Genomic DNA, 23640 nt, shown 5'->3' on the forward strand with positions numbered 1-23640 from the left:
GTTCAGGTGGGCCAGGCAACAGTGGACCGTATCTAACCCCAGCCCAGACCCGCAGAAACTGCCAGAAGAGCCCCAGGTTGGTGACCCCAAGGCCCCTGGGGAAAAGGAGACATTCCTGCCCCCAGCAGCTCCTTCCCCCCCGCCCCGCCCAGAACTCCACCCCCCGTCCCTTGGGCTGTGATCACTACCCCGTCTCCCCTACACCACAACCAAACCAGGAGCCCTTGTCACCCAGTCCCCGCAACCCCCCCCCCAAGGGACCACAGACAACTGCCGATGCAGCGAGGAGCAGAGAGGCGGCTAGGGGAAGGGCCCAGGACCCCACCCTGTCCTCCTGCAGCCAGGGACCCAGGGGCTCACGCCCCGACTCAGACTCCACAGTGCCAGGCTCCCTCCCAGGAGGCTGCCTAAATTCAAGTGCCTTAGAAGGGGCACCTTTCCGAGGCACAGGCATGAACCCCCTGCCGGGGTCTGCACAAGGCCTAGCTTTGCTGACTTTCCGTGGAGGCTGGCCTCACGCTAAGCAAGCCAAGTAATAACAAACATCCAGATAAATCAAAAGTTTTGTTTTTTTTTTTAAAGATCTGTTTCTCTTATTAAAGTATTCGGAGCAGTATTCCTTAAAAGAAACTCCCCCAGCAGATTTACTTATAGAAAATATGCACATGCAGCAGGCCCAGAGAACACCAGAGGCCACCAGAGGCCACCAGAGTGCCAAGGGCTTCTCCAGTAAGGGCGCTAGTCTCTGGCCAACCCCTGGGCTGGCTGCTTCAGCGTTCGCCCCTCGGCTCCCAAGTGGCGGGAGCCCGGCTCCCCAACTCAGGAGGCCAGAATCCAGTTCCAGCTATGCCTGCACACCTGGGTCTGACCCACAGTCTCCGCCTCTCGCCTCCAACTTTGCGTCATTAATACTGCTCTGGGGTCTGAGGAGATAACCTGCGCTTCCAGGTAGAGGTCACACAGCCACGCCATACACAAGCCAAGCCCATCACAGTTCACTTGGACTCTGACGCGCGCACACACACACACACACACACACACACACACACTGTCTGTAAACACACACAAGCACAAGCGCGCGCGCGCACACACACACACACGAAGGGGGTGGGGAGGACTCAACCGGCAGAGCCCCCCACTGTCAAACAGAAGGGTTGGAGGAAAAGGTCGAGCAGTCAGTGGGATGGGGAGCATCTTCCTCAAGAAATAAGGTGTTTAGGGAGGCCTCCGTGTGATGAGTAGAAATCCCCCAGGTCAGCAGAAAGAGCCGGGTTCGGGGAGGGAGGCAGGCCTGGGTCAGACCAGATGCCCCCGCCCATTGATGTAGATGCCATTGCCCGTGGGTTTGGCCCGCAGGGTCCCATTCTCTTGAACAAAATGGTTCATGGCCTGTTTGATGCCTTCATCCCGATCCTCCTCCTCCTCTGCCCGCCCAGAGCCTGGAGACAGCAGTTCCGTCTGTGTTTCAATCTCCCTCACCGTGGTCAGCGTGGAGTAACTGCGGCCCTCCGGCTCTTCACTCTGGACACCAAGGGCAGGGGCGCGTCAGGAGCCAAGGCAGGGCAGCCAGACCGGCGGTGGTGGGGGGGTAGGTGGGGGAGCAGTGGGGTCAGAGGTCAGGTGCAAGCTCAGGGGCTCAGAGCTGGGGGCCGGTAGCGAGTGTCAGGCATGGGGAGGGACAGCCGGAGAACAAAGGCACAGCAGAGGTGCCAGGGCTGAGACACGGGGACTGGTGTGGGGCCACTGGCCCACCACATCCGGGAGCAGGAGAGTGGTGGGGACGCCGGTGGGGCCGGGGGCCTCACCATCACAGAGCAGCTACTGTTGTCCTTGAGACTATCAGGGTGGCCCTCGGCTCTCAGCCCTACACTCTCCTCCGGCTGTGGGGCCCGGACACGGGGGAGGAGTCAGAACAGGGCTCCACCTCCTCCCTCACCACCGCTCCCCCCAACCCGACCTGTCCACTCTCCCTGATGCAGACGTCCTCACCGCCCCCGACCCAGCCCCACCCTGGAACCGGTGCTGATGGTGGCCTCCCAGAGCAGCCCCCAGGCCCGTGGTGAAGGGAACCAGGCGGAGGAGCCCACAGACCCAAAGCAGCTGCGCCCCCAGCTCCACCCCCAGCCCCAGCTGCGAGTCCGGGCCAGACTCGGTGGAGGGCCGTGCTCCTGGTCCGCAGAGGGATCCCCGGCCCCGGGGGATGCACTCAACCTTGGCACACACCTGGCTCCTGGGGTCCGCGTGATGGGAATGCAGCCTCCGGATGGAGTTCTCCCTGGTCAGGGTCAGCTCCTCCTCACTAGGGAAGACACGCCCCTGTTAGCAGCTGAGGGTAGCAGCGGCCTCCCAAGGTGGGCCTAGCTTTGGCCAAGCCTATGTGACACCGGGCTGGAGGGGCCGGGCTCTGTGCTGTCCCCGCGAGTGTGTCTGAGTGGCTGCAGGGGGCGGGGTGTGTGTGTGCGCGCACATGTGCCTGCACCCCGTGTTAGAGTGTGCGTACTTGGTGATACCCGGGCATATGGATCCGACCCTCACTCAGCAGTACGGTTCTCCCCATTCAGCCGTGGCCCAGGCCCTTCTCACTTCCCGAAGGACTCTGCCCGCCTCCGAAATAAGCTCCCAGTCTCTCCTCTCTCCCGGGGCCTGGCCCGCACCTCCTGCTCACCTCGTCTTTGCTCCCAGCTTAGCTCTACCCGCCCAAGTGCAGCCAGTACTCACTATTTCTGGGTCATCTGCTGAGCCTTGCGCCGGTGGTAACGGGACATGAGCACCACCACCACCACGAGAAGGCAGAACAGGAGCGCAGCGATCACACCCACCACCACCACAGAGGCTGACACCAGGTCCACCTGCTTCCCTGGGGCATCCTGAGGGTCTGCTGGAGACAGGCCTCTGTCTGAGGGGGATGCTCAGATCCCTGACCCACCCCCCGCCCTCACAAACCCTGCCACCTGGTCCTCACCAAACACATCCCAAACCACCCCCTCAGTTTGACCCTCTGCAAAGTTCATGCAGTCTCGCCCCTCCGAATCAGCACTGCCCCAATTCACCCTCTCCGTCTCGCCTGCTAGTGCCCCTCCAGGCCCTTGGCCCAGGCCCCCGCGGCTGCCCCGGTGCTTACCAAGAACATCCACAGTGACCTGAGAGTCCCTGGAGGAGAGCTCATTGCTGACGTGGCAGACATAGATGCCACTGTGCTCTGTGGTCAGCGGAGGAAAGCCCAGCGTGTCCCCTTCCGCTCGGACCCCACTGGGCAGAGGCCCGTCCAACCTGGAGGACAGGGAAGCTGGGGCGGGCGGAGGCTGCCACCACCCGACGTGCCTGGGCAGCTCTCTACCTCCCTCCCCCATGACGTCACCCAGAGCCGCTGGCTGTTCCCACGGTGCCCCTCCCTCCCCCAGGCAGGTCCAGGCAGAGGTCCCTTCTCCCTGCCGCCCAGCCTGACCCGGGCACCCCCCACACACACCCGGGGAAGATCCACACGTGTGCCATCCCACAGGCTCCCACGGGCATCACGTCATCCAGCCCCGGGTACCAGGCCGACGTGGCACGAGGTCCACACAACGGGACACCCCTTTCCTATCTGGGCTCAGATGTACTTGGGAAAATGTGACCGCACGCCCCAACACCCAAGATGTTGCACGGCAGGGTATATGAACAGAGCCCGAGGCACAGGCCAATGCACGGCTCAGTGGCTCACACAGGAGAACGTGCCTGTCGGGGGCTCCCACACAGGTGCACCTGACCCCTGCCTGAGTCCCTGGACGTCTGTGGTGGTGGCGCCGGCAATGCCAGGGGGTCAGAGTGTCACTTTAAGAGCAATAACAGCCAGATGTATCTTTTTGTCTCGTCCGCTTTAGGTACTCACATAAATACATAAAATGCGGTTCTTTAAATACTGTATTATATTTCATAATTTGAAAGTTAGGGGGGAAAACCAAGGACTTATTGGCTTATTCCCTACCAGTGACCATGTATTGCAGACTCCCTGGTCCAAGTCAATAATAATATTTGGTGACCATGCACATTCTTGCATAGGTCTAAGCATGTGCCCCAATTTATTTGGAGTTCAGGATATATTGTCCCAGCCCATAAGGAGTACACAGGACTGTGAAGGCAGGACCCTGGTCCCAAGCTACGCCCTCCCCCAGGGCCAGGCTCTTACCGTGTCCAGTTGTACGAGGGAGGGGGGTGCCCTTCACTCAGGCACTTGAGTGTAGCTCCTTCTCTGCCAACCTGCCACAGCTTTTGGTCTTCAAGGCCCCTCACAGAGGCCTCAGCGAGGACTGGAATGGGAGGTGGAAGGAGAAAGAAGGGGAATGAGGCTTTTTTTGATCATGCTGTTCCTCGAAGGACCCCTGCCCCGCCACCACCCCGCCCCTCCCCCCTTCTCTGTTTCTCTGTCCGTCTCTGCAGCGGAACCTAGCCCAGCGCATCCTTGCTGGGTCCTTGCCACATGGCTCCCTCCCCTCTCTGAGCTCAGAGTCCACACTGATTTATCTGGGCAACGAGCCTCTAAGTCCCTCGGAAAAGATTCACACTTTTTCTGAATCCCCTGTTGTCGCCAGCGGAGTCACAGAACAGGTGTTCGGTAAACTCTCCCTGATTCTCCAAAGGCTTAACAATCCTACTCATTCACACATTTCTTTAACAAACATTTGTTGAGGACCTACTTTGTGCCAAAGGCTGGGTTAGTATGAATAGAAAAGAGTCCTATGCCTGAAGAGGCTCAGAGTTTAATGCCAGGAAAACCTTATCTATTGCTTACTGAGTACCACCTAATGCACTATGCGTTGTGCGAGATGCTTGGTCTTCGTGGCTTCTAATTCCCATCAGAACCCTGTAAAGTTCATCTAATTATACTCCTTCTGCTGCTGGGGACAATGCAGACAAACAAGACTGAATAACAGCCGGTATGGAGCAGAAGTAGGGCTTGTCCAACGAGCACGAGGGCCAAGCAGTGGGGCCGGCAACCTTCAGCAAGCCTGTCTGTCTTCATGGGCACCTGCGTGGCTGTCGGTTAAGCGTCTGCCTTCGGCTCAGGTCATAATCCCAGGGTCCTGGGATCAATCCCTGCATCTGGCTCCCTGCTCGGCGGGGAGTCTGCTTCTCCCTCTGCCTCTCCCCTTGGCTTGTGCTCTCTCACTCTCACTCTCTCTCTCTCTCTCTCCCCCCTCAAATAAATAAAATCTTAAAAAAAAAAAAAAAAGCCTGTCTGTCTTCGGGTATTTCCAAAAAAGTGCTTTCAATCTCATGTTTATACCCGATTCTCCCAACAACCCTGTGGAGCAGGGCAATCTCCTTTGTAAACAGGAGGGCACTGAAGGTCAGAAGGTCAGAAGGTCAGAGGGGTCTGAGTGATCTGTCAAGGTCATCTGGGATGGGCTCCTGGGCGTCTCCCTTCGCACTAGTGCCCTCTAGGCCACACCAGGGGGCCTTCGGGATCCAGCCTGGCCAGACTGGGGTGGTTCAGGGTCTCTCTACCCAAGATCCAAGTACTCACAGGCCACTTGGAGGATGTGGGTGATCCTCTGGTCCTGGAGCAGGCCAGGGTGGGACACCACACAGGTGAGGGGCTGCCCATTCATGCTGCGGCTTGGCACCAGGTGGAACTCTGAAGTGACAGCAGCTGAGCGGGAGTGCTTGAAGGAGCGGCTGGACGCTGTGCCCTTGACCTCCGTGTCCCAGGTCACGCTGGGGGCTGGGCTGCCCTCTGCCGTGCAGGAGGCTGCCAGCGTCAGGCCCTGGCCCTCTTCTAGCGCTGGCCCGGGGTTCAGTGAGGGCAGGGGAGGCACTGCGGGTGGTGGGAGGCAGGGGTCACGGTCAGCACACCCATCAGGAGGCCCTGCCCCGTCCCGGCTCAGTCTTGCACAGGCAAACATTTTCAGGCTCTTTTTTTTTTTTTTCTCTTATTTCACCAACACAGGCACCAGATGAGTGGTGGAATTTCAGCCGACTTCGTATCTTTCTCTACTGTTCAATTTTTTTACCATGAGCATGGATCATTTTTTAATAAACATAATGAAGCAAATACAAAACCAACCAGACAACATCTATATCCTAATAATCATAGCCACCACCTATTAAGCACTTGCTATGAGCCAGGTATCGTGCTAAACACTTTACCAATGTGATTTCATTTAATCCTGTCAACAGACCAGCAAGGTAGGGATCGTTATCCCTGAGTCACAAGAGAGGAAAGTGAAGCTCGGGGAGGCTAAATGATTTGTCCCAGATCGTCAGCTCTAAAGGGGACGAAGTCTAGATTCACACTCAGGATTTTCACCCCCAAGGCTAGCGTTACTAAGTTCCACGTGGATAAAGGGAAACTAAAGGCCTTTATTTTTTATCTTCCTAACATGAACAGCTCAAGCACAGGATGGAAAAGATTTAACTAGACCACAGGTCTAGGGCATCCGTGGACCATAAGAGCCCACAGTGCAAAGTAGTGGTTTACAAGCGATTGTGATCTCCAGTCCAACCACATTCACCCAAGGTCCAGATCAAGAAAGTTATCAGCCTCGCTGGTCAGAGCTGGGTCTGCACGTCCATATCTCAGCCCCACATTTTTAAAACCATGGAGCCCAGGACTGCGAGAGAGGCTGTGAATGAGTGCTTTGGGTAGAACTGTAGCAGAGACTAGCACGTGTAGCTTCCAGAAGAGGAGATGGGGGTGGGGTGGGGAGAGGAACGACGAAGATCCCCAGCCCTTTGAAAGGCTGGGCTGCGGAAGACAGAATGAGCCTGGGCCACATGGCTTCCGACGGCGAAAGTGACCAAGGTGGGGAGTGCAGGTCAACGGAAGGAAGAATATTCTCATACATGGATTCTTCCCCAAGGCTGACGGAGCTGTAGGGAGCAAGCTGCTGAGGTCACTTGCCGAGAATTTCTAGATTGGCTGGGAGGACGAGCTGGATGCGGATCCCTCACCCGTGCAGGGCCCCCCTCCCCTCTTCTTCCCGCTCTTCCTCGGCCCCGAACCTTTCTGCAGACCCCATCTCTGCGTCCCCCGGCTTCTGCCCTCGAAGGCGCGGGCGCGGACCTGGGGCCCCTGCACACGCAGCCGCCCCCCCCCCACCCCGACGACCCCGGGCTGCCCCACTTACCCAGCACGCGGAGCCGCAGCCGCGCCTGGAAGCTGCCGGCGGGGAAGGTGCTGACGCGGCACTCGTACTCGCCCTCGTCCGCCTGCACCGCGTTGCGCAGGAGCACCGCGCCGTCCAGGGGGCTCCGTGGGGGCGGCGGCTGCTCCACGCGGCCCTCGTAGGCCGCGCTCACGTGCAGCCCGTATTGGAAGTGCAGCAGCGCCAGCTCCCGGGGGCCCTCGCCCGCGTCCACCCGCGCCCACGCCACCTGCCCCACCTGCTCGCCGGGGTCGCCTCGGTAGAAGCAGGGCAGCTTGGCGTCCTGGCCCAGCACCACGGTCACCAGGTCCGAGGTCTCCAGCTCGCCTGGCCGGCACCGGCCTGCAGGGGGCGGACAGGAGCGGCCAAGATTAGGGGAGCCGCCGGACCGGGGGCGGGGGCGGGGGGGGGGGACGGGACACTTATGCGTGATGACAGCGAAGGCCACCAGAACTCCTGGAGCACTTTCTGCTTGCCAAGCGCGTTTCGTCCATTACCTCATAAGATCCACAAAACCTTCCCAAGAGGTGGGCGTCATTATCAACTTTTTAACAGCTGAGGAAACTGAGACCCGGAGACAGGAAGTGATTTGCCTAAGGCCACTGGGTCGCTGGCGGCAAGAGTCACACCCTCTCCCAGCCCAGGATCCTGTCCTGGGCAAGTGTGAGGTGGGAGGCTCTAACTGGAAGAGAGTTACCCAGCCTCTGCCCTCAGGGAGCTCACGGTCCTCTCGGGGAAATGGATTTTATGCGCCCAAAGACCAGGGAAGCCAGGGACAGACTTTCACCGAAGTCCAACCTACCACGGGGGGGGGGGGGGGGGGGCGGGGAAGTGACTGCTTTCAGGAGGTGTGGCCAGGAGCCAAGGCAGGGGTTGAAAACAGTTGGCGCCTAGGATGGGGCATGTAGTGTGGGAAGGGTCCATCCCGAGAGGCCCTTCAGAACATTCTTTTCATGGCTTGAAGATGAGAGACCTGGATTCCCAGAGAGAAGAAGGTATTCCATGTGGGAGGAATGGCATGAACCAAGGCTCGGATACAGGAACGAGCAAGTCATCGAAGACAGAGAGGCCCCAGGTCAGAGGCCCGGAGAGGTGAGGTCAGGGCAGACACCCCGCAACAGGGTCAGGACGGGGAGCCCGAAGCCGAGGAGCCGAGGCGGGGACCAGCGAGGAAGGGTGCCTCGATGAGGAACAGTAACAAAGCACCCCGGGGTAGCTCTCACATCACCTCATTTTCAAAGAAGGATCCCTTCCTTGCCCTCATGGAACCTGAGATCTGTTCAGGAGGAAGAAGTACATTTGCGGACAAATACAGAAAGGTGTGACAGTCTCGGATTTCGTGCTCAGTGGCGTGTTGCAGGCTAGCTGTGGGATGGGACAGTTACTGGGAACCTGAGTTCTGTGGGAGGGCCTGAGGCGGGAGTTGGGTAGGACCAGGAGGGGGAGAGACCCGGAACGGGGTTCCAGGTGAGGGGCCAAGGTGGGCAAACCCAGGGGGTGAAGAGGTTGGTTGGTTCAGGAAGCAGAGGGGGAAGGACACACCTAAGGCAGAGGGTGTGTGTTGAGCAGGAGCGGGACACGAGGTCGGGCCTTCCACACCAGGCAAAGGGAGTCATGGGGGGGGTCACTGCAGCGGGGGGCCAGTGCGACATGCCCTCCCAACGAGAAAGCAGGGACCCTGAAGACCCGAGACTCACTAGAAACCCTTCGTGCTACAGCACCGGGGAGGAGGGGACAGCCCTGGGGGAGACTCAGCAGGATTTGATCACTGACCAGAAGGAGAGATGAAAGACAAAAGACAGGGGCGCCTGGGTGGCTCAGTCGTTAAGCGTCTGCCTTCGGCTCAGGTCATGATCCCATCCCCCACATGGGGCTCCCCGCTCAGCCGAGAGCCTGCTTCTCCCTCTCCCACTGCCCCTGCTTGTGTTCCCTCTCTCTCTCTCTCTGTCAAATAAATAAATAAAATCTTAAAAAAAAAAAAAGAAAGAAAGAAAGACAAAAGACAAAGGCAAGTGCTGGGTTTCTAGGATGAGTAACTTAGGAAGGAGGCAGGGCTTGAGGAAGCTCAGGGTCGGGAAGAAATAAATGTGGAGCTGGGGAATAAAGCGTGGGAAGCATAGGGCTGGGGGCAGAGTGAGGGCTCTCCCTGGGATGGCAAGAGCTTCTTGCCTTGGAACGGACATCCAGCAACAACCAGAAGTGCATAGGCCCTGCCTCTGACCAGCACTGCGCACACCTTGCTCACACTGTGCGCCTCCTGGAAGGCCCTCCTCCCTATGTCTGGTAGCTCCTACTCATCACTGTCTGGGTAACTCCTACTCATCCTTTAGGACTCCGCTTAGACATCACTTCCTCCCGGAGTCCTCCCTTCCCCACCCCCACCCCCACCTCGGGCAGCGTGAGGTGCCCTCCCCTGTTCTGCCCTAGCGCCCTGCTCTCACCTCACCATCGTACTTTATCCCCTGGATGGTGTTCGCCCTTTTCTTGTCCGCCTCTCTCACCGGACAGAGCTCCCCGAGAGTAGAAACTGGGTCTCACATCACATAGGGAAACCTGGTTTCTGATTTAGTGCTCAGTGACACGTGGTTGGCATTCTTGGCACGTAACAGGTGCCCGATTAATTTTACTGACTGACTGAATGAATGAGAGCAAGAGAGAGAGAGAGGGGTAGAAGAAGGAAAGGGTAGAAGGAAGAGGAATGAATCTTTGGTTGGGCTGGGCAGACAAGGAGGGGGCTGGCATGGCAACCAAGGGTGGAGGCAGGCTAGGCTGGCTACCTGGGTTCGCTGCCAAAGGGAGCAGCTCTGGACTCACATAGGGAGAAAGAAGTGGGCGGAGGGGGCAGTTATGGAGAGAGAAGGTGAAGCCCCACTAGAGTGGACCAGAGGGTTCCAGTGAGGCAGAGCCCGGGCCAGGGGGAGAGGGTCCCATGGCCCTGCTAGCAGGGGTGGAGGGAGGGGGGATGCTGTTGGGAGGACCCGGACAGGACGGGACAGACCTGCAGGGCCAGATACCAGGGCCCTGACCTGCCTAAGCTGGTCTTGGTCCCACCCAGCCCAGCCTGGGAGTCCAGCTAACTACCCGTGCCCCTCCCAGACACCTCCTCCCGGCGCTGGAGGGTGCAGGGCTGCCAAGGAGGGGCTGGAGGTGGGCTTGAGATAGGGGCTCAGCCCCCGGCACATGGTGTCTGCGGTCCCACGGATCCCAAGCCCTGCTCCACCAGGACGCTCAAACCTTCCTAAAGACTATTTCTGAGACAATGTCAGATGGCATATTTTCCTTCCCTATCCCTACACTTGCCAACCATCTGCCTCTCTCCACAACTAGTCACCCACGTTTTCCCCGACATATACCTTCTCCAGGGCACAACAGGCATATATATGCCTGAGTCACAATCCTCCACGTCCCTCCCTGTGGGTGCAAGATCCCCACTCCCCAGTGATAAGCCCAAGCTTTGCGGGATGAGGTACCCCGGAAAACAGGAGAGTCCCTTCAGGACCTCTCCCACAGCCCCCCACTGTCCTAAATCCACTATTGAGCCGGAGCATCTCAGCTGGGGGCAACACCCTCCTCCAGTTCGTGCACACACACACATGCACGCGCGCACACACACGCACGCGCGCACACACGCACGCGCGCACACACACGCATGCATGCACAGGCTACAACGGAAGGAAGAGAGAACTTGGGCTCTAGAATCCCCGTCCTGGGCTAACTGGACCCAGAAGCCCAGACTTCCAGGCCAGGGCAGGCCAAGACCGCCTCCTCCTCCTCTCCCCCACCCGGTGCCCGCCCGGCGTCAGCATGATGATGTCACCAGAGCAAAGGAGACACACCGCCTGCCTGGTGAGGTCACCCCGCGGGCATGTAGTTGCCAGGCCGGGCCAAGCCCACGGACCCTTCCGCAGCACACTGTTTGCTGAGGCCGGTGGACTCTGCTGGCTGGGCGCTCCTCCCTCCGCCCGTGCCCACCCCTCCTCCCGGGAGCACCGGGACGCTGGTCCGGAGCCGCGGTGATTCAGAGGCTGCCACACAGCAGCAGGCCTAGCCACAGCCGCCACCAGCCACCACCTTGCGCAAGGGAAAGAACAGGCCCAACTGGCCAGACGGGATCCCTGCCCTCAGCCTCCCCCACCCCTGGCCAGGCCCCCACGGGCCTCTTTGGGGCCCTGCCCTCTGTGTACCCCGCCCGCTCCCAGACAGGCCCTCCGCTCCTGGCCTGGGTTGGCTGCCTTGCTCCCTACGCCGGGCCTGGGTCCCAGCTTCCCTCTCTGGGTGAGGCCCGGCCTCTGATCTCAGGAGGGGACACTGAGGCTGGCAGCCACAGATCACAGCGTCTTTGGGGAAGGAGGCTTCTCTTTATGAGGGGCCTTTCTCCATCAGTATCCCTGCTGGTGCAGATAGGGGCACACGCAGGGGTCCTGGAGGAGGGTCTGTGAGGGGGAGGAAGGGAGTCAGTGTGAGCCTCCACGTCTGAATGTGTGACATCTTCGGGAGAGGGCCTGGCGGGTCTCAGTGCTGGGCTCACAAGGGAGGCCAGCTCCTTCCTTCAACTGGGGAGTGTTTCACACTCGTATGTGCTCTTGGTCTCATCTTTAGGGAAGTGTAGGTGCTTGTTGGCGGCGGGAGAGAGGAGCCGTGCAGTGGCACATGCGTGTGAACGTGTGTGCAGACGCTGTTCCGTGTGCGTCTCACCAGTCTGCATGCACGGTGCACGTCCCTGGCCCGCGCGAGTCTGAATGCAGAGTAAATATTTTGATGTCGGTTTCTCCTGGGGCTGCTGCATGTCTGTCTGTCTTAGCTGCCCTTGGTGTGTGGCTCTGAACCTTGGCCTCTGCATCCCAGCTGGAGTGTCGCCAGGCGCCCCTCCCCACCTCACCCCAGACTTGAGGGCAGATTCATTTCAGGTGGAGATAGGTACCCAGAGATGAGGTCACTGTCCCTCCAGGTGATGGGAAATTGCCACCCAGGGCTCCCCAGCAGAACGAAACAAAAGCTCACCCTACCCTTGCTCCTCAGGTTCCTGCTAGAAGGACTGCCACCCTTCTCACCACTCCCCCCGGGAGCCCCCCCAGCCCCTCTGGCCCCCCAGGAGGCCTCTCCCTGGGAATCTGTCAGGCCTCTGCTGCAGCCAGCACCAGAAAAACCAGCTCCAGCTCCAGGCCTGGGGTGAGGGTTGTCTGGTGTGGGTTTGGTGGGAAGGGGGGGGTCTTGCCTAGGGCTAAGGGGAGGGGTCCAAACTGGGGGGGGGCTCATTCTCCTTTGTTAACTCTTGCCTCCCCTCACCACACAGCAACGGCCTCTACCAGACAGAGCTAGAATATGGGGGAGAGTCTGGGGTAAGAGAGGACCTGGGAGGAGCCCCGAAGCCCCCCATTTGGGACAGGTGGCATCAACAACCTGTGAGCCCGTTTTCTCCCCCCCTCTTCCCCCCCCACAACAACCTTGGCCTTGGAGTGCTAAGGAACTCTGAAAACCAGGAGATTCTCCCTCTGCCTTCATCCCCATCCCTCACTTAGCCCCCATTGTCCTAAGCCCCCCAGCTTAGTGAGAGCTTCCCAACCCGGGCAAAGTGCCCACCCACAGATTAGTGTCTGGGGAGGGGGGCCATACCAATCCCAAAGGGAGGCGAGAACAATGCAGGAGGACAGGCCTTGAGGCAGCCCGGCTCTGGCCCAGACACAGCTCCCAGCACAGATAAGTCCCCTAAACCCCCCGGAGCCAGAGTCTGAGCCCGGCTGAGTCACCACAACAGCCACACTGTGGGTGGGAGACCCGGCATTCAGCTTCTCCCAAACTCCTGAGATCCTAGCCACCCCCACCCCGAAATCCTGCCAGCCAACCCCCCCAAAGTGGGGGCCAGCTCTGCCCCACCCCAGATCATCGCCTCAGCCCAGCTCTCAGGACACACCAGTCTTAAAGGCCAGCAGGAAGGGGGTGGCCAGCAATCTAGGGGAAAAGCTCCTGAGGCCAGAAGCGCCCAGGCCCAGTGAGACAGATCACCCCACCTCCTTCACAGGCCCCCAGGTCTGAACTTGACCTTCGACCTTCGTGTTAGATTCAGTGTTCAGATCCAGCCCTGGCTCCTCTCCTCCCTTCCCTCCTGACTCAGCTCCTCACCCCACTCCCAGCCCTTCTCCCGGCTGGCCCTTGGTCAGTGCTAGGGGAAGTTGTGGGGGCCAGAAAGTCCCCGCCTCCTTCCCTCACGAGGCCTGCTCCCTACGGTGGCTGTCCTCCTCAGCCTAGAGGGCTCCAGGGCCCCGACATGGTGCGCTAGAAGCTGGGACCATGGGCTCTGCGGCAAACCCCCCACTGCTATCTCTGTAGTGAGGGTCCCCTTAGGCCAGCCCCCCTGAAACACTAGGTTGGGGCCAAGGTCACTGGGGCCACAGGGCTTCCCTGGGATTCCCCTAGTTCCTGCTACCTTGGGTGGGGAATATGCCTCCCTTTCTGGCTTCCCTGGGTTGGCGTAGGTCCTGCAGGAGAGGGCCTGCCCCCCTCTGTAAACAGGAGTAGAAAAGGAGGGATGGGGCCCCTCCCTTTCTAGGGAACTAACCTCAGGTAGAAAGCTGATCCTAACCCTTGGAGGGCAGACCACAGAATTCAGGGAAGCCCTCACCCTCTGGTCCTACAGGACCCAGTTGGGCCCAGACAAAGAGCTAGAAACTAGCATCCTACTGGAGGGGTGCCTGTAGTTTTGGGCCCCTCGGCCCTGGGGCAGGAGATGGGGGAGGGAGAAGGGAGGGGACCTCACCCGGAAACTCATCCCATTAAGAAGAGACAAAGAGCTGTGGTGTCAGGAGCCTCCCAAGCCTGGGCTCCTCTCCCTATTGGGGTGGGGCAGGGCCCTGGGGCTCAGAGCTCTAATGGCCCAGGAGTTGGGGGGGTGCTCTGATTTGCAGCAGGGCAGGGGCAGAAGGCAGCATCCAGGATACAGCCACCCTTGGTCCCCACTGAGAGATGGGTCAGGACATTTCCCCTGGCGTCACCACAGCCAGCCTCATCTCCTCCAGCAGCCCCCCCCCCACCCCGGGGGCTGGACAGTCACAGAGCCATAGGATTGCAGAGCTGGAAGGCCCGTGGAGACCGTCAGGTCTTACCTCCTGGTCTGCTGAAGTCCACCCTCTTAGCTGCCCAAGGTCACCTAGCAAATTCATAGCGGAAATGGGGCCAGAACGCAAGACTCCTGACTGCCAGCCCAAGGCTTTTTCAGAGACAAGAAATAGTCCTGCTTCCGGGGGGGTTACACACAGTGGAGCCAGAATGGGGTGGCAGTGGAGGTGGGCATCAGGCTGGGAAGCTGATGTTGGGAACCAAGCTCCAGGCTTCAGAGCACCCTCCAGCTGTGCACAGGTCCTAAGCAGCTGCAGCAGAGTGGTGGCTCACTGGGCACCGGCCACCGGGGATAAGCCTGGGGCCAGGGTACTCCCGAAGCCACGGCACCTGTCCATCAGGCAGTGGGCAAGGTCAGGGTGATGCCCTGATTACAAGAGGTCTCCTCTCCCCTTCCCTGGGCTTCTCTTAGCAAGAACAGCTTTGTGTCCTGGAAAAAGAAGGCGGGGACCATGTCTTGTCCCCACTGCGTCTCCAGCACCTGGTACCCCAGCTGCACCCAGTGTGCACCCAGATGTGCGAGCCTTTAATGGGCGAGGGGTTGGGAGACCAAGACACTCACCCTGGTCATACTTCTAACACTAGTAATCCTTTTTTTTTTTTTTTTTTGAGGGAGAGAGAGTGTGTGTGTGAGCAGTGGGTGGGGGAGGGGCAGAGGGAGAGAGAGAATCTTAAGCAGACTCCATGCCCAGTGCCAGCCCAATGCAGAGCCCAACACGGGCCTCAATCCCACGACCCTGAGATCATGACCTGAGCTGAAATCAAGAGCCTGATGCTCAACCGGCTGAGCCGTCCAGACGCCCCTAACATGGAGTAATCTTAAGACGTCACTTGCCTACCTATTTCTCTCAGTTTTCCCATCTGGAAAATGAGGCAGTTAGAGTGGTGACCTCTCTGATCCCTTCCACATCCTGAGACCCCATGGCTCTGTCCTTCAGGGGTGGGTAGATCCCGCAGAAAAGTGGCTGCCAAGTAAGTTCCCTGGCCCCAGGGACAAGACCCCACCCTCTGGGCCTGAGCACGTGAGGAGGATTGTCTGGAAAATGGGAATTAAGACAGGGGTGAGAGGCAGGGGTTAGAGCTCAGTATCCTGTGATTGGAGACCGGCCAACGACCCTTCCGTCCCTTCCATTGTAAGCTCAGCGCAAAAGCGATGCCCACCCACCCACACATCTATGCCTCATTCAGCCCACAGCTTCAGCTGGGGACAGAGTAGGGAGTCACTGCTGGGTGCTGCCGGACAATGAGACTCCCTTGCAACTGCACCTGGGCCGATCTAGGTAGGGCTCTGTCTTCCAAGGACCAGGATTCCTCAGTTATTCTTTACCTTGGAAACAGCCTAGGGAATCCCACTGTGGCCTCACCGTGCACACACACGCATAGACACACACACACACACACACACACACACAGTCTCTGTCTCTGTCTCTGTCTCTCTCTCTCTCCCCCCCCACTCCAAAGATTATAAATTCCTGTAATTTATATGCACTAGGCAAGAGCAACATAAGGCATCTAGTCGAGGAAATAAGGGGACAGGGAATAAACAAATGAGGCTGCACCCTATCTAGAAGGTACCCTACCCTACACCCCCACTCATCTAAGTATCGCGCCCACCTGACCACCCTGGCATTTAACAGCGTGCCCAGGGAAAAAGAGGGGCCAGAGTGAAGGAGCTTCCAGCTCCCCAGTTGTCTCCCAGCAGGGGCTCCGACCTCTAGGACATCATGGAGAGGAGAGAAGGTAACAGGAATGCCCTGTCCACTCTCTGGGACATCAGGCTTCCTACACCCTGATGACTGCTAAAACCAGCTCAGCCCTGAGTCAGCCCAGCGCCAGTCAGCAGTTTTGGAGCCTGGCGTTGGGGGGGGAGGCAGGCGAAGGAGCCTCCAGGAAGCCCTGGGGTGAGAGGGTCCCAACCTGTGCCGCCACACCCCCCCCCCGGCCCACCTGTCCGGGGCCAGCACGTCTCTCCCCCCGGAGGCAGCTCTGGCTTAGGCAAAGCGATGGCAGAGGTGGTTGGGGACCCCAGACATAGTGACATGGCCCGGGGCAGAAAGAGGTCACGAAGGGGGAAGAGTGACCCCGGCTCTCGTGGGGGCACTCCTGGCGGGGGGGCGGTGGGAGAGAGAGATCGGTTCCTCAGTCCAGAGTCAAAGGAAAGAGAATGTTTTTGTGTGCGCGCGTCAGTGCGGGTGTGCGTGCGCGTGCGCGCGCTGGCTTGGCCTCAGACACAGGGGTCCTGACGGTCCGGCCGAGTCCTACCTGTAAATGATGCCAGCAGCAGCAGTAGCAGCAGGGCCTCGGGCCCCCACATCTCGGCTCCCAGGGACAGGGCCATCGGTCGGAAGGCAGAGCTGCCCAGTGGTTCTGAAGTTCCACCGAGTTCTCCCTGGGAGCCGGCTCTAGAGCTGGAGAGGGCACCGACCCAGGAGGCAGGAGATCACCGGGTCCACCTGCCTGTCCCTCTGGGGGTCTCTGCTGGGGACCCAGCCCCGCTCTGCCCACCCAGCTTGAGCTGCCCCCAAAAAGCCGTGGTCGGGAGCTCCGAGCTCCCCCAGAGCTGCTTCCCACGCCGTGGCCAACGACGACGGCGGCAGAAACCTGGGAACCTGCTCAGCAGGTCAGAACAGGTGCGTCTCCGGGGGTGGGGCCTGGCACGGAGACTCAGCAGCCACCGCCCCCACGGCCTGGGCTAGCTAATGGGCGCCACGGAGGGAGGGAGGGAGGGAGGGAGGGAAGGACCTGGCGGTGGGTGGGGGGGATCCCATTGTCAGCTCCAGGCTTTACCTGGCAGCATGGAAGGGGCTGGGAAGGGAGAGGCAAGGTGTGTGTGTGTGGGGGGGGGGGGGGCGGGGTTGAAGAAGGCCCAGGGTGGCTCAAAGAGGGAGGCACCAGGCCAGGAGGAACAGGGGCAAGGCCCTTGTGGGTGGAAAGGAACCCAAGCATCCTGCACCCTAACTAGCCTTGCTGCCTCCCCAGGGCCTTGCCAAGTTCCCCAATCTCCTGGAGGGGCTCAGCTTTGATGCTGAGAATCAGAGAAGCCGGGAACTGAGAAGTACAGTATTGGCCCATACACCTCATTCTCCAGATGAGAAAAGGGGCCCAGAGAGGGGAACGGGCTTGCTGGAGGACACACAGCTTTGATGGTAACACGGTTTTCTTGGACATCCCTATCTCTGAGACAGGGATCTAGTTCAAAGACCCCGGAGAAGGAGCTTAAGTGACGCCCTCCTGGGTCCCATCATCCGTAGGAGAAGCCAAAGGACTGATGGAGAAATTAGCCCTGCAGACTCCTGGCCTCCCTGGAGGGACCCTCTCTCAGCTTCAACACCTCCCTGTTACCCGGCCAGGAATCCCCAAAATGCATCAGCACCAACTCTCCATGGTTCGTTTTACCCTTTTATGCCATGGTCATGGGACGAGAGCACATGTCTGGACTTTGCAAGGGTAATCTTCATTTCAAATACTCTGTCCTTGTATCCTTGTAAGTATACTCACACTCGTAGGACCATGTGCATAAAATGTCACCACCAAGTCACACAAAACCTTCCTGGCCAATCTGGGGTAGCCAGAGGAAGGGAGCAAGCTCTGAACTCCCTGAAAACTGGGTGAAGGGGAGGGACAAGCTCACTCGCAGACTGGGGCTAAAAAAAAAAAAAAAACAAAACAGGTAAGGGGCGCCTGGGTGGCTCAGTCGTTAAGCATCTGCCTTCCGCTCAGGTCGTGATCCCAGCGTACTGGGATCGAGCCCCGCATGGGGCTCCCTGCTCGGCGGGAAGCCTGCTTCTCCCTTCTCCCACTCCCCCTGCTTGTGTTCCCTCTCTCGCTGTGTCTCTCTCTCTTTGTCAAATAAATAAATAAAATCTTAAAAAAAACAAACAGGTAAATATGGAGTGAAACCTGAGAAAAGGAAATATAGGTTAAGCTTTGCAGCAGGACTCTTTTGTGTGGCCAGAGGCAGGAAGGAGGACTCGAGAGCAGTAAGGGAGGGTCATCTTGTGTAGACTATTTCCCACACCCCACAGCCCACACCCCCAACTCTCAAAATCGCATTCATCTTTCAAAGCTGACCTCAGATGCCACATCTTCCACGAAGCTTTCTCAGCTCCTCCCACCCAAAATGAATCTTTCTCCCTCTGTTCTTCCCCAGCCTCTGCTAGTCCCTTTATTATAGCTTATGTACCATAATTTGTGCACATCTTATCTCCTTACCTAAATGTAAGCTTCGGTTCACAAAGCATGGATTGGAGCCTGCTGCGTGCCAGGGACCCAGCAAATGTGTGAAGCTGAGGCACAGGACCAGAGCTGGGGTCTGTGAACTCCTGGAACCGTCAGGCTTGTTTAATGACCTCGCCTCCGTCACCCCTGCTAGGTCAGCCCGCGGCACTTGGTGGGCACTGAACACACTTTTGCCGGAGGCATGAATTGGTGAGTGGATGGACGTCAGTATGGAAAGGGTGGTCCAGGAGGGTCAGTAAAGGGGAGATCCTGACTCCCCTGGTCCTGGGCCGTCCCCCGGACCCTCACCCTGCCTCTGGACCATGACCCCCTACTCTGGTCTAGATCCAACTCTTGGCAGTGACCGTGCTCATAACCTCTTCTTTGAGGGCTATTTCCAGAGGGTCAGGGGTGGCCTCAAGGGCCAGGCCAGATGCCCAAACTCCCCAGTTTCTCTCCACCTCCACCTTGGCAAACCCCTTCCCCTCCTTAGGTCCCCGCCTGTGCCGGAAGGGCAGCCTCACCCCGATGCCGCTTTGAGATCCGCTGCGGCAGGGGCGGAGTAGGGCCGGGGGGATGGGAGGGGGGAGCATCCCGTGTTATAATTATAATTATCACACCTTGGATCCTATCGCATGGTTTCAGAGGAGCTCCTTTCCTTCCCACGGATTCACCCCTCCTGGTCCAGGAAACCGGAGGAGAAACTGAGGCATGGGGGGTGGGACAGCAGTTAGGTCACGGGGTGGGCATCCAGCGCCTGTATCGCCTCCACCTTCCCATTCACGGTGTACCCCCACCCCTGCACAGTGCCACCGGCCAGGAAGTCTGTGAGCCCCTCCATCACTCACCCCTACTCCGCCATTTGGAGCACTGAGGGGAGGCGGGACTTGCCCGTGTGCAGTCAAATAAATATTGACGTACCCGGTGCACTCAGGCCAGGCGGCCACCCCTGGCCTTGGTTTGAGGTAGGAGTCTGGCCCGCCCTCATCTAACAAATACCCATCTCCAACTCACTCTCCGCCCTGTGTCCTCACCCTTGTGCGTCTCACGAGGGCCGTGCTCTTGGGGGAACAGGCCGTCACACTTAGGCTTTTCCTTCCCTCCTCTGGGATGAGGCCTGGGGAAAGGCAGATTCCAGGGCTGGGGCTGGAAGAAAATCCTGGCTGGGCAAGACCTAGGCCAGTGCCTGGTTTCCTGGGTTCTGTTCTTTCTTCCTCACTGAACCCCCATTGCCCTCGTGCCTCACTGCCTCCCCTCCCCCCACCCAAATTCTGGGCCCCACGAATGGGAGCAGTTCAAGCCCAGGTGGCATCTTCAGCGCGTGTACCCGCCCGAGTGGCATCGCCGTGCGTGCCTGCCTGCCTTAGTGTACTCACAGACACTTAGTGAGCACCGCTTTGGGGTAGGCTCCAGGGAGGGGACAGGGACACCTAACACAGGGTCCCTGTGCCCTCCGTGAGCCCTCAGTCAGGAGAGCTGGGACACAGAAACTTAAGGACGCTGTGGTCCACCAACCTGTGTTCCCTTCCTGTCTCTGTGCACCTGCCGCATCCAGATTCGGGGCTGTTCCTGCGAGTACAACTGCAGATGTTCACAATCTGCTTGTGTCCACGCATCTGCTTACAACTCATCTCTGTCCCCATGGCAGGCTGCACGCCTAAGCCAAACCGGTCCGAGTGGGTTGTGCTGAAAGTTTTGTTTGTGTCAGTGGGACTTGGAGGTGAGTCAGGGAGGGACAAGGATGCGTGGGGTGGGGTGGTGAGAAGAGTGAGAGCGAGGGTCGGGCCGAGGGGGGGGAGGAGCTGGTCAAGGCGGGGGAGGGGTGGGCCGGGGGGGGGGGAGCAGCTGGTCAAGGCGGGGGAGGGGTGGGCTGGGGGGCAGTCAGGAGGATGGGTTGGGGTGGGAGTAAACCAGAGAGCTCCTTGATGAGCAACATCCCTCTTTGCGGTGAGATCCCAGGTCAGAGAAGAGTCAGAGGCTTGGGGGGCGGGGGCAGGGGAGACCCTCGGGCTTTGGGAGAGACGAGAGTGGATTATAAATTGGCGGAACGAGGTAGAAGCCTGGTGTGGACAAAATGTCTGCCGCCCATTTCTACCCGGCTTTGTTTCTCCGTGTGAGAGGAAGCTGTTTCTGAGCTGCTCATTGCCTTGGTTTCTACAGTTTGTACAGAAAGGCTTTGGGGGTGCTGATCGACGTGGTGGTGGAAGACTGCTCATATGGAATCTGATGCTATCCCCCAGGACCAAGGCTTAAAGCTCACTTCTGCTCCTTCCTAGGATGCCCCCCACATGCAGAGAGCCCCATACGGAGCATGGTTTCCAGGAGCTTTTCCTCCACTGAAAAACACCTTTGCCCCCTGGGGCTGGAGCCACTGTGCCCAGTATTAGGATGGTGGCATCCTGTTTTCCAAGAGATTGCATCTGAAGGCTCCATCTGACACGTGCGGTGCTGTTCCTATCTCCCTGTGCTGCAGGCCCAGTGACGCCCAGGGACGCCCAGTCCCCGGCCCCATTCCCTCATGGCAACCACACTTCCTGGTTGCCTCCCACCGCCCCTTGGAGCTCAGGGGGCTGGAGCTGCTTGTTCCTAAAGGTGTCTACAGCTGGAGTGACCCACCCGGGGAAGATGGCTCAGCAAAAGGCACGTGCGGGCCCTGTTCCCCAGAAGGCCGTTGGGTGCAGAATCCCCTCCTCCTTGCTCTCACCCCGTAGGCTCCCCAGGCATCTGCAAATACAGGACCAACTCAGGGCCCGGGGCCTGGGATAAGAGACAGATGCCTTTATTCTTTGACCCTGTGTCTCTGGATGGGCTGGCACTTTTAGAAGGCTCCAGAAACAGGTCGTGGCAGGTCTAGGACGAGAGTGGGAGCCCTCATGGAAATCAGTCTTCCAAGCGGGGACGGTGGCAGCGGGGGGTACAGCAGCAGGGAGGGGTAAGAGCAAAGGCAAGCAGGGTCCTGGGCGCTTGGCAAGAGAACGGATTCTAGTGAGGATCCCAAGCTGTGCCCCCCTGCCCTCTCCCAGTCTCCGTCCCAACCACACAAGGCACCAGGCTCCTCCCAGGAAGCCCACCTGTGGGGAGACATGGAGGCAGTCCCCAGGGCCCAGGTGGCCTGCAGAGCCCGCACCACCAGAGGCGCCTTCAGGAAGCACCAGGCCTTTGGAGTTTCTCACACTCATCCAAACATTCAGCTTGGATGCGGCGGGTATGCTGCCTCTGCCAACCAAAGACAGCCGCTTCCTGGCCATCGCCTGAGCTCCTGTCACCCCCGACTCAGCTGCCCCGGTCTGTGGCAGAAGGCAGGGGTGCAAGCCCAGCAGGGCAGGCCCCGGACTCCCCTCCTGAGCATCTCCCCACACTGGCCCCAAAAGGCACTGCAGGCCTTCCTTGCAGGCAGCCCTAAGTCGCTGCCCTCCGGCATCACCTCGAAGCATTTTTGAGCCTGTTTCTCTTTCAGTTCTAGAAGTGGTGTAAAAAACGAAGGGCCAGGAAGCAAGAAAGAGAGCGAGAGTTCTTTCCTGTGATAGTTTGCAGGATCAGGGAGCACTGGTCCATGAACTGGAAGGAAAGGGTAGAGGAGCAGAGATGAGTCTAAGTCCCCCTGCTAGCCTGCTTCCCTCCTGGGCCCGGGCCGCCATGCTCTACGGTCTGCTGTGGGGAAGTTCTACTCCCTGGAAAGGGCCCATACACTGCAGCTCACTCAGGTCCCCGTCAGGAACTGATACCCTGGGACAGTGCCCAGGGACAGCCTCCAGGCTACAATGCAGCCAAAGGGGAGAAGCCTGGCCACTCCTGGAAGGTTCCAAAGCTCCTTGCAGGAAAGTCCGAGTGTTGGCTCTGTTCAGCAGGACTGAGGGCGAGAGAGAGCAGGGCAGACTGAGAAACCCAAAGGTAGAGCTGGTGAGAGACAGATCTCAGGGCACACGGAGACAGGCAGACGCCTAGAGAAAGAAAGGAGTAGGGTGGGAAATAGACACACACGGAGGGATGATGAGGAGTAATTCAAAGAGACAAAGAAGCTGAGACAAAGTCTGCAACAGAGACAGAAAGACCAGAAGAGAAATTTCTGAACGCCGCCTTGCCCACTGCCGCGCCCTCCGCCTGCTTCCCTCTCCTGCGCTCCACTTCAACCACTCAGCATGGACCCGGTGACATTTTCCTACTGCGCATCACCAAGTCCCTTAACAATTCCAGTTTTTCCGCATCCTGAGCCCACCTCCCCCCACCCCAACCGGCCTGATCGCCTCTCCACTCCACCTTGTCTGCTCACAGTCCCGACTTTCCCTCACACTCCTTCCTGCTCACGTCTCAAGGGAGCGAGAGCTCTCACGATCTGGCCTCTCACCGCCGGCTCTGGTCCTGGCCATTCCTCTGTCCTTCTGTTCATCCATGTCCTTATTCTGGCCGAACTAAGAGCAAAGAGCCAGGATTAGGGCCAGGAAGGCATGGGGCCAGGCAGTCAACTGGCCAGAAGGAGCTGGGGAAAAACGCAGAAGATCAGAGGACAGCAGAGGAGGAGCCAGGCAGGGGGGTGGAGGCGGTCTGGAGAACGTCTCCAGCCTTTGTGCCCGGAACAGTGCTGAGAACCGGGGATGGCTCCAGGGTCAGAGTGAAGTTAAGGGAAGGAGAGAACAGAGTTAAGAGTTCTGTGGAGGGTTGAGACGAGCAGGTAGCGGTCTGGGGCGGGGACAGACATCTGAGACTGGGAAGCCGGGCTCTAGGCACCCTTGCTCACCAGAAGCGGCCACCAGAGGGCCCTGTCAGGCCTGGGAGACTTTCAGGAGGGTCTGGCCCCCAGCCCCGCTCCCGCACAGAGGTTGTCCCTGGATATTATTAGCAGGTGAAAGCAGGGCCAGAAAAGGAGCCCTTCTGGCTGCTCTTCTCCTATTCTCACACAGTCCCCTTTCAGGGCCACACTTCACTCTGTCTTAATGCCCCTCAGTTTCTGGAACACTGACAGGGCCATCACAGACCACTTTAGATGCTGCTCTGGGGTATGAAGCACATGTCACACAAAGGCAGACTGGCTTTTCTTTCCTTTTTGTCTTGTTCTCTCCCCCCCCGCCCCCCGCCTTCCTCTTTCCCCTGGATTCTTTTCTGCCTTCTCCAAGATTTGGGCTCGATTCCGACTAACCAGAGGAGGTAGGAGTCCTAAGCAGCTCCTCCCCTGGGTCTATGCAATGGA

The 23640-nt window shown here is 59.0% G+C and overlaps 1 protein-coding gene across 3 annotated transcripts; it reads right to left on the reverse strand.

Moving 5' to 3' along the window:
* Nucleotides 1-1167: 1167 nt before the first annotated feature.
* Nucleotides 1168-16575, reverse strand: NECTIN4 (nectin cell adhesion molecule 4). 3 transcript variants are annotated; one of them, XM_028090982.2, is made up of 9 exons: nt 16500-16575; nt 7107-7466; nt 5504-5794; nt 4166-4286; nt 3122-3270; nt 2719-2875; nt 2224-2299; nt 1806-1880; nt 1168-1521 (listed from the first exon to the last, which is right to left on the reverse strand). In XM_028090982.2, exons 1-9 carry the CDS (start codon nt 16573-16575, stop codon nt 1297-1299), a joined length of 1530 nt encoding a protein of 509 aa, XP_027946783.1. In that variant the 3' UTR covers nt 1168-1296. The 3 variants fall into 3 exon arrangements, with proteins under 3 accessions (XP_027946783.1, XP_087872963.1, XP_087872962.1); XM_088016837.1 differs by having other exon boundaries at nt 2719-2878; XM_088016836.1 differs by lacking the exon at nt 16500-16575 and adding an exon at nt 7953-8048 and having other exon boundaries at nt 2719-2878; nt 7107-7476.
* Nucleotides 16576-23640: the final 7065 nt, after the last annotated feature.

This window comes from Eumetopias jubatus, unplaced genomic scaffold, assembly GCF_037043125.1.
Source record: "Eumetopias jubatus isolate StellerSeaLion01/CBP00866 unplaced genomic scaffold, mEumJub1_p1.0 scaffold_12, whole genome shotgun sequence".
NCBI lineage: Eukaryota > Metazoa > Chordata > Mammalia > Carnivora > Otariidae > Eumetopias > Eumetopias jubatus.